At 37.6% G+C, this 17,642-nt stretch overlaps 2 protein-coding genes across 2 annotated transcripts in view; one reads left to right on the top strand and one right to left on the bottom strand.

The window, feature by feature from the left end:
• The window catches only part of LOC131031686 (ferredoxin-dependent glutamate synthase, chloroplastic), a 268,749-nt gene that overhangs the window by 235,622 nt on the left and 15,485 nt on the right, over window positions 1-17,642 (bottom strand). The window contains exon 2 of the mRNA XM_057962794.2: window positions 3,637-3,955. Coding sequence (XP_057818777.2) covers window positions 3,637-3,955 — 319 coding nt within the window. The remainder of the gene's footprint in view (window positions 1-3,636; window positions 3,956-17,642) is intronic.
• On the top strand, window positions 8,490-9,336 carry LOC131856083 (uncharacterized). Its single transcript, XM_059207345.1, has 2 exons — window positions 8,490-8,922; window positions 9,031-9,336. Exons 1-2 carry the CDS (start codon window positions 8,533-8,535, stop codon window positions 9,316-9,318), a joined length of 678 nt encoding a protein of 225 aa, XP_059063328.1. The 5' UTR covers window positions 8,490-8,532; the 3' UTR covers window positions 9,319-9,336.

Genomic DNA, 17,642 nt, shown 5'->3' with positions numbered 1-17,642 from the left:
GGTCTCCCTCTTAATCTAACTCATTGAAACCCTATTGTAGAGTGGGGCAACCTAATCAGAAATACTATGGTCCAGACATGCTCTGCACCTTTAGTTCATGTGCTCAAGGCCTAAAGGGATAGATTCATCTAGAAGATAGATGGAGGATAGATAGAGCTTGTATGTCATGAATGATTGAATAGCTTCTCCTTTCCATAAAAACAAAACATTATAAATATTATAAATTAGCAATTGTTGGTTTATCATTTATGCCACTTTATATTAAATATTAAAAACTTACATCAACTATAAGATGATGTATGTCACTTTAGTGGACCCTATTTTATAAAATTGTTTAAAGCAATGTTACGAGACTCAAACTCGCTTTGGACTCGACAAACTGATTTTTGGCTTGGACTCAAACTCAGCACCTAGACTCCACAATAACTCAACAAAGACTTGGCAAATTGAAAAACCCAAGAAATTCAGAGATTGTATGGATTTAAAACTTGTTTCATGCACCCTTTAATAAATAAACCTTAAAGACAGCAACATCATCAAATTGAAGCTAATTTGATCACATACGCAAGTATATATCGATCACATAAATATAATTATAAATGCAAATTTTACCTCAAGGAACACACTTAGATATATGAATATTGTCAAATGTATAAAAAACTCGTGGAATATGAAATCCATGGCATCAAAACAAATATCAAAACTAAAATTGTAAGTCTATGGCTTAGAGGAGGTTGCATTACTAATCCCAACATCACAACAAGTCATGTGTTGGCATCTAAGATAGGTCCTCGATGATGATATAGCCATGATATTTGCTTGTATCTCAATGGCCGGTGTGTATATTCAAGTGAATATTTTATTATTAGTTTTTTTTTTAAGCCATCAAGACTACATGATGGGATTTTTCTACGAGGTTTCAATGCAAGGCATGATTGATACATTTATCATTATGAAAATGGCATTTCTTGCCAGCTATGACTTAACTTGTATTCAGCAGTACAAAGACTATAGCATGCCAACTTTGCCTATGGTGGTCCTTGTATACTAACCAAGTTTTCCAATGTATGAAGGAAGATGATCCTTGGCCTATTAATTGCTTAGACTTATAATTTGATGGGGGTTTGGGGGCAACACCAAAATGGGATTGAGCGATAGCACCCCTCACGGGGCTCGGGGGTAGCACCCCCAAGTCAAGGAGCAGCACCCTTGCGGGGATTTGGGGGCAGCGTACCCAGCGGAGTTGAGGGGCAGCCCACATGAAGGCCTTTAAAACCACACAGACCTTCATGGCACACCTTTTTCATATTTTTTTAAATCCTAAATGGGCATGTCATAAGCCAAACAAGCATTGAAATTTTGTAAGTTCAAAAAATAATTGAAGTGGTCGAATCTTAGGCCCAGACTCGCTGAGTCTTGGTGAGTCTAGTGAGTCCATCAAACTAGGCCAGCCTGGCTCACCCCAGGCTCTCTGAGTCTTGGTGTGTCCAGGCAAGTCTCGCTGCTATAGTTTAAAGTCACTCAAACTTCCAATATTTAAATATTTTTAATATTTATAGTTATATACTCCATATTCACATTTTTAAATATATATTTTTATGAATATATAATTATTTTTTATATATATTCAATATTTATACATTAATTCGCCGACTCCATTTTAAGTCTGCCGGAGAACGTATGGTTCAGTATCCTGAAGACATACTTCCAGCCGGACGTATTCCTACCCAAAGACTCTGAGGATGAAGAGGAGGAGAGCGAGGATGAAGGGAGAGCGAGGATGAAGGGAGTGATGAGTCCGATGACACTAAGAGAATCAGGGCGGAACGCAGGCGCTTGGAGAGGGAGGAATTAACGGAGATGATGAGGACGTTTGGAGAAAATGCTTGGGAAGTCTTCAGGTGTGCTGTACTGAATGGGGATATGGCTCCTTTCCGCAGAGTTACAAACTCTGAAACTTGGTGGTTCTCGGCTGGAGCTACAGAAACAGTAATCAATGTTGGAGAGTTTGTAGGGGTTATTTTGCAAGCACTTGATGGCGGGGCTTAGTGTAGATCAGAATCTGGACTGACTTAGTCCTTGACGTATTTCCATACCAGCCGATATATGTATGCAGGGGTGGGTTAGATGGCATAGTAGCCTATTAGGTTGAATACAGGAGCTAGATTGGTAGAAAGTTTAACTGTGGTCTCGCTAGCAAGCTTAAAGCCTTTTTGTAAACCTTTTTTGAAATTAATATAAGGGTGCTATCCCCTTTAATGATAGCTCTTACCATTAAAAAAAAAAAAAAAAAAAAATATCTATACATTAATAAATATATATTATATTTATATTTACATATACTTATATAGACATCTCCATGTACCTGTCTCCTTTTTTTTCAAATGACATAACGGTAACAATGCCTATCTCTCGTGATAGTACTAGTCTCCTGGAAAATATGAACAGATTGTTGTCCAAGTATTGATTAGAAAAATACAGCAATGCCAATTGTAGTTCAGCCAAGTTCTACTGCACCAATTGATACTTCATTACCTTCTCACAAAACCAGGAAGCCTAGATGACATAGACAAACATTGCAAGAGGCATAGAAACAAGTAGGAGCACAAAAGGATTTTTTTCTGAGTAAATCATTCCCTTGAGAATTTTCTAAGTTATTTTGCTTTAATGTCTTCCATCATTGAAGCAGAGCATTCTAGTTTTGAGAAGGCATATTTAAAGGAGTATAGAAATTTGGTATAATTTCCCTAAGGACAGAGTTCAGAGGGGAGTAGTATTTCTTAAGTATGTACTGGCAAATTTACAGATTAAAGACATTTTGGCAAAGTGCAAAAGAGAAATTTAAAATACTAAGGGAGAAACTGGGTTTGATGTAGAACACTTAATCGCAAAAGGGGGTGTTAGTTTTCTGAATGTGTTACTTGGCTGCTGTTCTCCTTCAGCAACTTGGCTGTTGTTTCTCCTCCAGAAGGGTGCAGAAATCAGCAGCTTTTTTTTTTCCTATCCTTGGTTGAGTCTGGGTCTTCTATTTAGCATGCAAACACTTTTCTTATATTTAGAGGGATTCTAAAGATTAGCTGTTGTTCTTATTTCTAGAACAAGGAACTTTTTGTCTCCTGCTTCAGTATTTTTGGACAAAACTTTCTTTTCCTAATCATGGAGCTCCACTCAAATGGGCATTTATAAAGCCTAGAACCTTCTTTCATTTTATTAAAAGGGACCCAAGGCACATAAATGAGAGGAAAGCAGAAAAGATAGGGAGAAAGCAGTTTTGGGTGCAACGTACATTTCAGTTTAATAGAATAAAGATTTTTGAGCATTTGCTTTTCATATTTTCAGCAGTCTATTTGCAAGTTATCGTGCTAAGCTCTACTGTTTTGATTAAAATTTAATTTACATTAAAGGATAATTTTCTGAGTACAAAATCTGCTTATCATGGTCTAAAAATTAACATTTATTATACTTGAAATTGTAATTGCTATATGGCATCCATGTATTGCATTATATGCATTAAGTATGAAAACTTTTGGGTTCCATTTTTGGGGTTGTAACATTTAAAAGATAATTGCTTTGATAGACAAAAATTTAGAAGAAAGATTTCGATATTTGATTTGAGAGACAAATATATTAACTCACTTGCTTTGGCTGCTTGATTATCCTGTTCTTCTCTGGGAAGAAATACCATTCCCACCCCTGTATTGGCCTCATCTAAAGAAGGAAGTCCCTGTTTGTTGAGCCAATCATTTAATAAATACCATGGAATCCTGGTCATTAGCCCAGCACCATCACCTGAGTCATTGTCTGCACTACATCCCCCACGATGTTCCATACAACCGAGTGCTGTGAGTGCATCCTGTATAATGCTATGAGAAGGACTATTCCGTAAGTTTGCAATAAATCCAACACCACAGGCCCCTCGTTCAGCCAATATATCCTCCAGCTTCACTGTCTGACTCTGCATTGAGCATCACTATCAAATAATAGCCACTAGCATTGAATTTAAACTGAAATACATAATGAAATATAATTATAGCAAAAAAGAAAAAGGTACTTTGAATTATTAATCTGAACTTGAGATAGCTGCTTATGTTTCCTCTAGAATTTAGAAATATTGATGAACCAAAAGTTCAAGAACATCTAAAGTGATCTCTACAAATAAGACACATATGAGAAAGGAACAAATGAAATGAAAATTCTGTACATTAACTCAGAGAAACAAAAAGCATTCAATGGGAATGAGAAAAACCAATGCATAAGGTGCAGTCAACAAGGAAGGGCATGAAAAATCTCAAGAACAAAAAATGAAACTGTTGAAACTAAATAGCTTCAGTAAGATAAATGATTGAATGAGAGACTTCATTTATCTCTCATTCAATCATCTACCTTATCGATGTAACTACAAGCTAATGGTAGACTTCATGATTGAATGAATAAACTCGTTATCCTTATATGCATTTCACATCAGATTGCGCAGTTCGATACTTGAACATCATTATCATATATACACGATCGTGCTATGACCATATTTCATATGCTATGGTTGAAATAGAACAGATCGGATAACTATAGTTATCGTATTAATCTCATACCAATTTATTATCGGTTGTTAATATTAAATGATATTTGACTTGACCCGATTTGTTATCAGTTGTCAATATTATATAGCATTTGTCTTAACCCGATGGTTATCAGTAAAGCGCTTTATTGAAACGATGCCTATGAAACCGATCAAGACATTTCTTGATCGGGCATGTCAAGAGACATGTCCGGTCAAAGCATTCCTTGATCGGTAGGCATTACATATAAGTATATGACTTGTGAAATGTTGTAGGATCATCGAAATTAATTAATGTAATCTACAGCAACCTGCAAATAAGAAGCAACAGTCAATAAAATAGTAAAAGAATTTCTGAACTTCTACAACTTAGATTTGAACATAAATTTGAATAACATTTACATGGTATCAGAGCCACATTGATCGAACCTAAGGCATTCAAATTTTAGAAGTTCAAATCGAAGATATAAACATCACATTTTCCATGGCTAATGCTATCAGATTTGAGGACAGACTTGAAGGAGGCGATAATTTCTCAGCATGGAAATTCAGAATTAGGATGATTCTAAAAGAGAATAAAGTTGAATCATTTGTAAGAGTTGAATCTAAAGAACCAAAGAATTAACCTGACAAATCAACATGGATTGAGGGAAACGAAAAAGCCATGAAGATCATAGTCGATGGAGTTAGAAATCACATTAAGTCAGTAATAACAAAGCATGAGACTGCCTACCATATGTTCAAAGCACTCGAAAGTGCATTCGAGATGAACAACGCAAGTAGAACCCTGGCTCTAAAAAGGGAAATAAATCATATAAGTATGAACAAAGGAGAGTCAATCAATGCATACTTTATGTGGATATCAGCCCTAAGGGATGAACTGGCAACGCTTGGATATGAGATCCAAAGCAAAGAGCTAACACTCATTGCTCTAGATGGGTTGCCTAGTACATGGGAAACATTCGTCCAAGGCATTAGTGCAAGGGCTAAATATCCGAAATTTGATAGGCTAAGAGCAGATTGTCTTCAAGAGGAGTCAAGGTTAAATAAGAAGGGGATCAAGCAAAAGAACATAGATGAAGATCTCCATGTTCTAAATACCAACTCCAACAAGAAAAGCAAGAAGAAAAATTTCAAGAAGAGAAAGAACCAACATGAGAAAAGGTCATCTAAGAAAGACAACTCTCGTATTCAGTGCTTTAGGTGTGATCAATATGGACACTATGCAGCAAAATGTCTGGATAGAATCAAACAACAAGCTACATTTGCAAAAGTGAAAAGGGAAGAATATGACTCCAAGAAGCATGTATTCTACTCTACCCTCTCTAGCAAAGTATCCAATAAATCTAACACCTGGATCATTGACATTGGGTCTTCAAGACACATCACTAGGTATAGAGAATTATTGGATTCCATGTTAGAAGAAATTGATGAAGAAGTAACCATTGGTGATGACTCTGCACATCCAGTGAAAGGCGTCGGTACCTGCATAATTAAGCTGAAGACAGGCATGTCCCTCCAACTCACCGGAGTCCTATTCGTTCCCGGAATCAAGAGGAACTTAATCTCCGTATCTGCATTTGAAGATGATAGGTACAGAATAACCTTCATGAATGGTAAAGTTCTAGCATGGCCACAAAACTCTTCCATCAAGAAGGCTATAACCATAGGGCATAGAAAAGGCTATTTGTACGAGGTATGTACTGAATCTAACCTAGCCCTACTTCATGAGATTGCAAATTCTAATGAAATTTGGCATAGAAGATTAGGTCATTTAAACTTTCGTGCTTTATGTTCAATGGAAAAATTAGTAATTGGTTTGCCTAAGTTAAAACCATAGAAACGGGACTCGCCCAGACTCGGCGAGTCTGAGTACGAGTCAAGCCCGGCGAGTCCCAGGGGCTTGGACTCGGACTCGTCCGAGTCTGGCAAGTAAACTCACCAGACTCACCGAGTTGGTGAGTTTGGCCCAAACTCGGCAAGTCCCGAGCCCCAGACTCGGCCGGCGTCAAGCCAAAGAAAAACACAAAAAAAAATTATTTTGCAATGTTTTTTAAGTCCGTTTTTTTTTTATAATTATCTTCTATCCCTAAAAGTGACTTTCATTTCATTCACTTGCAAAAAAAGGAGTAAAGTGAGTTGGGAAGAAAAACAAGGGTGCATAGAAGAAAAACCAGCAAGGAGGAAGCTCAAGTTTTCTTCAATTTGTCACATTGGAGCTGCATTGTGTTTCGACTTGGTGCATCAAGAGTTGGATAGGAAGACTTTGCAGCTCGTTTCAAGCTTGTTGTAAGAGGTACAATTGTTTTTTTGAAGATTAGTTTGTTTCTTGTATGCAAAAATTCCATTTTCTATTCATTTTTTTTGAAAGTTTTACATTTTCCTTCAAAATCTTTTGTATGTTTGTATGTAGCATGTAGTATGTAGTTGTAGTGTTGTACTATGTAAGGTTTGTAAATTTCTTTTTTTTTAAAGTAGGGTTTGACAAACCCTACTTTAGTTTTTTTGAATGTATGTAATATGTATTAATTTTATTTTGTATTTGTAATGTTTTATTGCAGCAAACTTCACTTTATTATTTGCCTCAACTTCAAGTTTCACAAAACTATCCTAAAATGTCTACTTCAACTTCTAGACCCCCCATTAGAAAGGACCCTGCTTGGAAATATCATGAGGATTTTCCAAGGCAAGGAAAGGGGTAAACAAAATGTATGTTTTGCAAAACAATATTCCATGGAGGTATATATAGGCTGAAATACCATATTGTTGGTGTGCGTGGACATGATGCTGAACCATGCCTAAAAGCAGTCCCTGAGGCCGTACGTGAATGTTATGTAATGGTTGAGGAGATTGAAAGGAAAAAAAAACAAAAGGAGGATCAAGCGGCCATTGGGAGAGAGACAGTTTTAGGAAGAGGGACACAGTTAGGTTGTGTTGGAGGCCCTTCTTCCTTACCTCCATATCGTCCCACTCAATTTGCTACTGCTAGTGCTTTCGTTTCTGCTTCTGCTTCTATAAGTGGCAGTGCCACCGCCACTTCTCATGCTCCTAGCACTAGTAGTTGTAGTGGGAGTGCTACCATTGGACCTAGGATTCGTAAATCTAGGTTGGATTCCTTCTTTGTGCCTCACACTACTCCTAGGTCCCAACCGTCGCTCGAGGGCAGGGGTTGGAACAAGGAGGTCCATGATGCTGCTAAAATGGTAGTTGGCAGGTTTTGGAGCTACAGTTGTATTCCATTCTTCGTAGCCAGGTGAATGTTTTACTAACTTTTATGTTTGATAACTTTGATTGTTTTAATTTTTATACTTAACTTATCTCATTGAATTTTTATACTTAACTTATCTCATTGAGTTTCTTTGCGACAGGTCTCCTTATTGGCAACAAATGGTTGATGCCATTACCATATGAGGGGCGGGGTTCAAAACCCCTAGTGAGAGTGATTTGAGGGGACCCATTTTGTCTCAAATGGTGGATGATGTGAAGAAGGATTTAGATGAACAACGCCAGATATGGAGCACTAAAGGTTGCACCATCATGACTGATGGTTGGATGGATAGGAGAAATAGAACTCTCCTTAATTTTCTTGTTTCTTCCGCAAGTGATTGATTAATTTTAGTTTCATATAGTCTTTAAGTTTTTATTTTTTATTTTTTATCTAATGGTTTATTGAATGATCATTGACCTAGCTTTATTTTTTTATTTCAGGGGCACCGTTTTCATCAAGTCCATTGATACCTCCGCCCATTGCAAGAATGCCACCTACCTATGTGAGTAGATAGAGGAGGTGATTGAAGATGTGGGTGAGGAGAACGTGGTACAGGTGGTGACCAACAATGCAGCAAATTATGTTGCTACGGGTAAACTTTTGATTACAAACTAATTTTGTTTGCAAATTAATTACTATCTTGTAGTTTGTACCTCCATTAATTACAATTTACAATGCAACAAATTATGTTGCTGCAGGTAGACTATTGATGGAGAGGCAACCATCTATAGTTTGGACTCCATGTGCTGCTCATTGCATTGACCTCATGTTGGAGGATATTGGAAAAATCCCATGGGTCAAGAGGTGTGTAGAAAGGGCAAGAAATGTCTGCAAATTTGTATATAATCATTCATGGGTGTTGGCTCTTATGAGACAATACACAGAGCAGAAGGAGTTAGCTCGTCCAGGAATCACAAGATTTGCCACAAACTTCCTCACATTGCAGTCCATGCTTAGGTCTAAGTCTGCCTTGAGACGTATGATTGTTGGTGAGGAGTGGTCTTCCTCATCCTATGCTACCACCCCTACAGGGAAAGATATGGCAGACTGCATTTTTTATGAGCAAGGCTTTTGGGTCCCTTGTGATGAGATAGTGAAGGTAATTTTTTTATAAATTCTATAATTTAACTTCATGTTTTATAACTTATTATATGTATTCTCATATTTGCTCATTTTTCTAAATTACACAATATTTTCAATTTTGCAGTTTGTTAAGCCCTTGGTGGTTTTGTTGCGAGTTGCGGATGGAGATAAGCCCGCAATGGGCTATATATATGAGGGCATGGATAGGGCGAAGGAGGCCATCAAATTCGTCTATGGAGGAGATGAGAGCAAGTATGGTCCCATTTGGGAGATCATTGATAGGAGATGGCATCATCAGCTTCATAGGCCCATCCATGCGGCAGCCTATTATCTGAATCTGGCATTCCGTTTTATCCCTTCTTTCAAGGCTGATGTGGAGGTCCTTAATGGGCTATATGCAATCATGGAGTAGATGGGACCTGCTGGTACTTCTCAGATAGACCTTTTTCGAGAGCTACAGTTGTTCTCAGATGCACAAGGGGAGACATTCTCTCATCCTGTCGCCAAAGACGGTAGGACAACTATGATGTCAGGTAAAAATAAATTGTAAGGCTTAATTTTAGTTTTATTCAATACTATATTGTAACTTGTTAAATGAGTTCATGAGTGAGACTGATTTTATTTATTTTTCTCATTTCAAACTCAGATCATTGGTGGAACTTTTTTGGCCCAGAGACACCAAATATTCAGAAGTTGGCCATTCGCATCTTGAGCCAACCATGCAACGCATCAGGTTGTGAGCGCAATTGGAGTATGTTTGAGCACACAAACTCCAAGAGGCGCAATACATTATCTGTGGAGAAGATGAATGATCTCGTCTTTGTTCACTACAACCTCCGCCTGAGAATGAAAAAGAATGCAATAGTTGACATGTCTCCTATCGTTCTAGATGAGGTTGATCTTGAAGCAGAGTAGGCCAATGAGAATCAGACAGCTCCTGGGACTCCTACAGCTGTATTTAGTGATGATGACATTGATTGGATCGACCAGGTAGATATAGAGGCTGAGGTTGTAGCCATGGCAGAGGAGGAGCAGAGAGCACGAGTAGAGACAGGAAATACTGAGACTCAGAGTGACACAGTTGTTCCTGATGTTGGTGAGCATGACATAGCTGTTCCTGATGTTGGTGAGCATGGCATGGTGTCACGAGGAGCGACTATGGCTGCTAAATCATCCAGGACCTACTTTAAACGCCTTCGCAGGGGGCCAGGCCGAGAGGGTGCACAGCCCTCTGAGCCATAGGCTTGTACACTTGTAGTTGTATTTAGTATTTACTATTTACCTTTGGTATTTGTATGAAACATTTGATGATGATCATATGATGACATGGATTTTTTTTTCCATGAGTTTTGTAATATTGTATACATTTGACAATATTTATATATCTATGTTTGTTATTTTCTTCAGCTACAATTTGCGTTTATGCTTATGTGATTGATGTATACTTGTGTATGTAATCAAATGAGCTGAGTTTAATGATGTTTTTGTGTCTTTAAGGTGTATTCAATAAAGGTGTCTAAAACAAGTTTTAAATCTTTAAAAATCTCTAAATTTCTTGAGTTTTTCACTTTCCCGAGTCCAGCCGAGTCTGGAGCCGAGTCTAACGCCGAGTCCCGAGTCCGAGTCCGAGTCGGCCTTGCCGAGTCCGAGTCCCCTTTCTTTGGTTAAAACAATACCATTCTGGTACATGTAAGGGGTGTGCCCTAGGCAAAAATACTAAGAGTTCCTTTCAGAATAGTTCTAGGAAAACAAGCAATGTTTTAGAACTAGTTCACTCTGACCTATGTGGGCCAATGTCTGTACCATCATTAGGAGGGTTCTTTTATTATGTAATATTCATTGATGACTTCTCCAAGAAGACCTGGATCTACTTTCTTAAACATAAAGAATCTGACGAGATCCTCAAGAGATTTAAGGAATTCAAATCTCTCTCTGAAAACTCTTCCGGAAAGAAAATAAAAATCCTAAGGACTGATAATGGGAGGGAATATACCTTAGACATTTTTAGGGAATTTTGTAAAGAAGCTGGGATTAAGAGGGAGTTCACTGTCCCTTACAACCACCAACAAAATGGGGTTGCTGAGAGGAAAAATAGAACCATTGTAGAAGCAGCCAAAGCCATGCTTCTTGATCAAAACTTAGAAACTCATCTTTGGGCAGAAGCCTCCAACACTGTTGTATACATACAAAATAGATGTCCTCAGTCCCACATTGAAGATAAAACTCCTGAAGAAGTTTTCACAGGGATAAAGCCCGATATCACTCACTTTAGGATATTTGGATGCCCTGTCTACTTTCATATACCTAAAGAGAAAAGAACAAAACTAGAACCCTCTGGAAGAAAAGGAATCTTTGTTGGATATAGTGAAACCTCTAAAGCCTACAGAATATTTGTACCTGGACATAGCAATATTGAACTTAGTAGAGATGTAATGTTTGAAGAAGACATAGCCTTCAAAAGGGCTAAATACTCTATTGAGTCAGAAATCTATGCTCCATCTTCAGACATAGAAGAGGATCCCACTCCTGAGAATCAGAGGGAGTGTTCAGAAGAAAATGAAGTACAAATTCCTCCCCAAGAAATCCCCAAGAAAAGACCTCTATGGGTTCACAAAACAATGGAAGATGCAAGGGACTTTGCAGCTCCTTCAGGGACTTTTAGAGAAAGTAAGAGGCCCCGAAGATTCACTAGCTATGTAGCCCTAATGAATGATCTCTCCAAATCAGAACCCTCTAGTGTACCAAAAGCTCTTAAACATCAAGTTTGGAAAGATGCCATGTCTGAAGAATATAAATCCATCCTAAACAATGATGTGTGGGAAATTGTTCCTAGGCCAAAAGGGAAATCCGTTATTTCATCCAAGTGGCTATTCAAAATCGAACATGCTGCAGATGGTAGCATAGAGAAACATAAAGCCATATTTGTAGCCAGGGGGTTCTCACAAAAAGAGGGAATAGACTATGATGAGACATTTGCTCTAGTTGCTAGATACACCTCAGTCAGAGCGGTACTGGCCATTGCAGCAACCAAAGGTTGGAAAGTCCATCAGATGGATGTAAAAACTGCTTTTCTAAATGGGAAAAATTGAGGAGGAAGTCTACTTAGAACAGCCAGAAGGGTTTGAGATCCACAATGCAGAATCACGTGTGCAGATTAAAGAAAGCCCTATATGGACTAAAACAAGCCCCCAGGGCCTGGTATGAAAGAATTGACAATCATCTCATGGGATTAAGATTCTCAAAAAATGATGCAGATCCAAATCTATACTTCAAGGAAGTCAAAGGTGATATGTTGATATTGATCTTGTATGTTGATGATGTTTTAATTATAGGAGAAGATCACCTTATTGACCAATGTAAGAAAGATCTTGAGAAGGAGTTTGATATGAAGGATTTAGGCCTTCTACATTACTTCCTTGGATTGGAAATTTGGCAAAATTTTGACAATATTGTACTTAATCAAGGAAAGTACACCTTAGACATATTGAAGAGATTTGGTATGATGAACTGCAGACCCATGACTTCCCCTATGGAAACAAATCTTCACAAACTAAAGGAGGCAGCAGTAGACTCCCCATTGGTAGATCCTATACTCTACAGACAAATGATTGGATCATTGATGTACCTAGTCAATACTAGACCTGATATTTGTTATCCAGTAAATGCCTTGAGCCAGTTCATGTGTGAGCCTAAGGAGATACATCTTATGGTTGTGAGACACATTATGAGATACCTTCAAGGCACTCTCAACTATGGACTCAAGTATGAGAAAATTGATTTGGATCTTCATGGGTTCACTGATTCGGATTGGGCTGGAAGTGTGACTGACAGGAAAAGCACCTCAGGGTGCTACTTCAGTTTGGGTTCAACCATGATATCTTGGATTAGCAGGAAGCAGTCATCAGTAGCTCAAAGTTCTACAGAAGCCGAATATATTGCAGCCTCCATGGCTGCAAGAGAAGCAGTATGGCTCCGGAAACTGCTTGTGGGATTATTCAGTAAGCCACTAAAACCTACCATAATTCATTGTGATAATCAGAGTTGTATAAAACTCTCTGTGAATCCTGTATTTCATGATAGATCCAAACACATAGAGGTTCCTTATCACTATGTGAGAGATATGGTAGACAAGAATGTAATTCAGTTACAGTATATCAGTACAGGAGACCAGACAGCAGACATACTTACCAAACCTCTATCCAGAGTAAAAGTTGAACACTTCAGAAAAGGTCTTGGTATGATTGAGTTATAATTAGTTTTGTAATCTGTACTAATATATGAGATGTTTAATGTGTTAACTTCTTTTGTCGTGTTATGACTTTATGGGCCCCACCCCCTATGTACATTTCTAAAAGGTGACGATCTTTTAGACAATGAACACTTGTATTAAACATTATTAGGTGACAATCTTGTCATGTTGATATCATGCTGACTTGATATCATTCTGACTCATGGATGTGCCATGATATGTTATGGTAGAGATTATGTGATGTAATGTCAGTGCACATACCATAACTTGGATATAAGGGAATTCAACATTCTCAAGTATTTTATATCCAAGGTGTTGTGTGTTATGTGATACTGATATCACGTGTTATGTGATATCTATATCACGAGATGATGTGATATATTCATGTGTCACCTATTATGTGACACATCATGTCACAAGCATATGGTGATATGATCCTTTGTATTACGAGGTCATGTAATACATTCTATTATGAGAAATGTGATGCTTATTTCAATGTTTACATAGGTCTCCAGTTACCTTCCCTAGCTAAGAGGGAATGTTGAAACTAAGTAGCTTTGGTAAGATAAATGATTGAATGAGAGACTTCATTTATCTCTCATTCAATCATCTACCTTATCAATGTAACTACAAACTAATGGTAGACTTCATGATTGAATAAATAAACGTGTTATCCTTATATGCATTTCACATCAGATTGCACAGTTCGATACTTGAACATCATTATCATATATACTCGATCGTGCTATGACCATATTTTATATGCTATGGTTGAAATAGAACAGATCGGATAGCTATAGTTATCGTATTAATCTCATACCGATTTATTATCAGTTGTTAATATTAAATGATATTTGACTTGACCCGATTTGTTATCGGTTGTCAATATTATATAGCATTTGTCTTAACCCGATGGTTATTGGTAAAGCGCTTTATTGAAACGATGCCTATGAAACCGATCAAGACATGTCTTGATCAGGCATGTCAAGAGACATGTCCGGTCAAGGCATGCCTTGATCGGTAGGCATTACATACAAGTATATGCCTTGTGAAATGTTGTAGGATCATCAAAATTAATTAATGTAATCTACAACAACCTGCAAATAAGAAGCAACAGTCAATAAAACAGTAAAAGAATTTCTGAACTTCTACAACTTAGATTTGAACATAAATTTGAATAACATTTATAGAAACAAAGACACTCATGTCCACAAATGAGCAAAAGTATATCAAATGGAATCAATGCATTCAGTTATAATATAGATTAAGTTTGTAATGAATAGGAGCTCCATAATATACTTGGGACAAGAATTTGACCATTATAACTAGTCTAGATGAGGTGTTTGACATACCAAATGAACATGAAATTTATTAGGATTAAGGTGCCATCTACCTTGTAAATCCCTTGACATGGTTCCAACATCCTTGGAAAGTGTCCTAAGGCACTTAGAGCGTATAGGAAAAATAATTTGTAATACTATTCTCACTATTGGTTGTAATACATTCATAAGGGGTGATGGGTTCCAATATCAGCATTGAAGATGCAATGCCCCTCTTTGGGATTACCCTAAATTTTGCCCTAAAATCACAAATTCCATTCAAATAAGAAATGTAAGATAGTTAGAGGTATAGCTTTACCATTTGAAATGCCTTTTCACAAGATAATCCCTGATTTAACTCCTGCAACCATATTAAACAATATTGGATATATATATCTATATAATTCATATTCATAAATCTCAATTATTTCCATTAGGGTTAGTAATCACATATATAAGTACAAATACATATAATTATCATAATTCATTAGATAGGTCTAATCGCAATAGATTTTGACTGAAGGAGCATGATAGGATCGGCTCAAAGCAATTTTCACACTAAGCCCAAGAGCAAACACTCACCCTCTTGGCCCCAAGTGGTAGGCACCTTAGACATCTAGCATGGAGTGGTCTACCTAGTGGGATGCTTGTATCTGCATCCCCTATCCATGTTTACTTATTCATCCACTTTGAGAGCATGATGAGATTCAATCAAAGGCTTTCTTGACCAACCAATCTGTTGGTGTTGAAAATAAGCCACACTCGGACCGACGATGGACTACTCCAAGAGGGGCCAGTAGCTCAGTGGTAGAGCACTCCAGCAGCGTATGGAAGGTCCTAGGTTCGAGTCCTAGCTAGTCCATGTCTCAACATGGTATTAGAGCCAAGTCCAGGCTAGGAGCCCCAAGCACACAAGAGGTGTGGCTTAAGGGGGGGTGTTGGTGTTGGAAATAAGCCACACCCGAACCGACGATGGACTGGTCCAAGAGGGGCCAGTAGCTCAGTGGTAGAGCACTCTAGCAGCGTATGGAAGGTCCTAGGTTCGAGTCCTAGCTGGTCCATGTCTCAACACAATCAACACTATGGAATCCCTCACAGAATCATATGAGGCATAGGGAGCCTGTCCTTTCCAACCAAGCCCAAGAGCACGGAATGAACACCCAGTCATTCAGCCTCTTGGCCCCACCCTGAGGGTTGGCGTACTTGATGGAGGTGTCAATGTTGCTGCATACTTATCATATATTTCTTCCTTCACTCCACAATAGGATGGTTGATTGTTGTAGAAATCAACCACCGTAGAGATTGGAGAGGAAATCACAATAGGGTGCCCGAAAATCTTCCTATCTAAGCCCAAGAGATGACACTCACCCTCTTGGCCCCAAGTGGTAGGCACGTTGGAAATACATCATGGGGTGGCCTACTTAGATGGAGATCTCGTACCTGCTACCATTCCTTACATCTCCTTCTCTTCTCTACATGATTGCTTATCGAGTTACAATTAGATTGATGTTCTAGGATATGCATCTCATATTAGTATCTATATCAATGTATAAGAGATTATATGCTAAATGATATTTATTATAGTGCATATACTAAACATATTGTTGGTTGAAAATTTTGTACACATGGGAAGATATGCAAAATTATGGTTTCAGCCGCAACATGTGACTTAAAAACTCTCCTAATTTTAAAGGAAGGCTCCCCCTTTCCTACTATTATAAATTAACTATAACATATAAACACTAATCTAACTTGGGTGGGACAACATCCTTTTCTCTTTTTTCAGCAAAGATGATATTCTTTTCTCTTTTCAGAAAAGAAACTACAATTAGAGTGACAAATACAGAAACTTAAGAAATTTCAACAAATACAAAGATGCTTATATAAAAGGAAGTGAAGTTTTCGTGAAAGCCCAAAGTCTCCCGTCACTTCCTTGAGACGGTAATATAGAAGCAAAGCTCAAAGTCTTCACTTTTCTACTGTCCTATCTATCTTCCAAAATGATTGGTATGATAACAACCTCCAACATACAACAACTCAATGTCTATTGATATAATGCACTCCAAACTACTATAAATAGGAACAATTACAAGCACAAAGTCTTGTAACCTCTCTCTATTATGAACGCTGCTAATTTAATCCTCAATATTTGCAGCACAAAGTCTACAAGAAATTAGATCAAAACTCTTTTAAACAACCTCACCAAAATCTCAAGTATATCCAGAAAAATATATCACTATAACATAAGAACACAATGGATATATGAACAAAGCCTCAACACAAAGTCTGAAACTCAAATGTCTTCTTTATATTGCTTGAAAATCCAATCTACAAGTATAAAACACAAAGTCTTAATCACTGTAAAATTTCTACAAAGTTTTCTTGCTTACTCAAAAGATTGATAATACATAGAGAACCCCCCAATATATATAAGAGAGGGGCTAAGAGCAAAAAGTGGGAGAAGTCCAACTAACTAAGACTTATTCCACAACTAACTATGACTTATTCCTAATTACAGTCCTACTATCTTTCAACTTGTAATTTGTTTACATGTAATTACAAGTTACAAGAATACAAGTAATGTGATTACTTGCAATTACAATTTTTGGCATTACATGTAATTTGTCAAAGGGAAATTACATATGCATAATTGAAACTAATCTAAGTGTCCAAGACACGACTCTATTTACATCATCCTCTGTCTAAGAGGTCTTCATGCTACTACAAGATGCTAGAACTTGAAGTATTTGAGATCAATAAAGGTATTTTTCCAAGAACATCAACTTGCATCATTGATAGTTCCTATGTCCTTTGCCAACGAACTCCAACCTCATCTTCTTGCTTGGGGTAATACTAATTGTTCAGGAGAAGTCCTCTTTGTGCATATGATATTGTACTCTTTTCATTTAATGTCATCAACATATGATAGCACTGGCTTTTGCTTACTGTCCTTACATGCATTGAAACCCCTTGCAATCGGGTCTCTAAAACCCAACTGCAAGAATTGATCTTGCAAAGGAAAGATGTGGGAATGAGAGTGTGTGGAGACAAAAGGCGAATTTCGGATCTTGAAAGGCAGAATGCAAGTGCAAGGGATCATGGCGAACTTGGAATAGGGAAATAGAAGGATGCAAGTTGGGGAAAAAACATTGAAACTTACACTTGCAA

Source organism: Cryptomeria japonica, chromosome 6 (genome assembly GCF_030272615.1).
Source record: "Cryptomeria japonica chromosome 6, Sugi_1.0, whole genome shotgun sequence".
In the NCBI taxonomy this organism is placed as follows: domain Eukaryota; kingdom Viridiplantae; phylum Streptophyta; class Pinopsida; order Cupressales; family Cupressaceae; genus Cryptomeria; species Cryptomeria japonica.
This window is presented reverse-complemented; position numbering and strand designations above follow the sequence as displayed.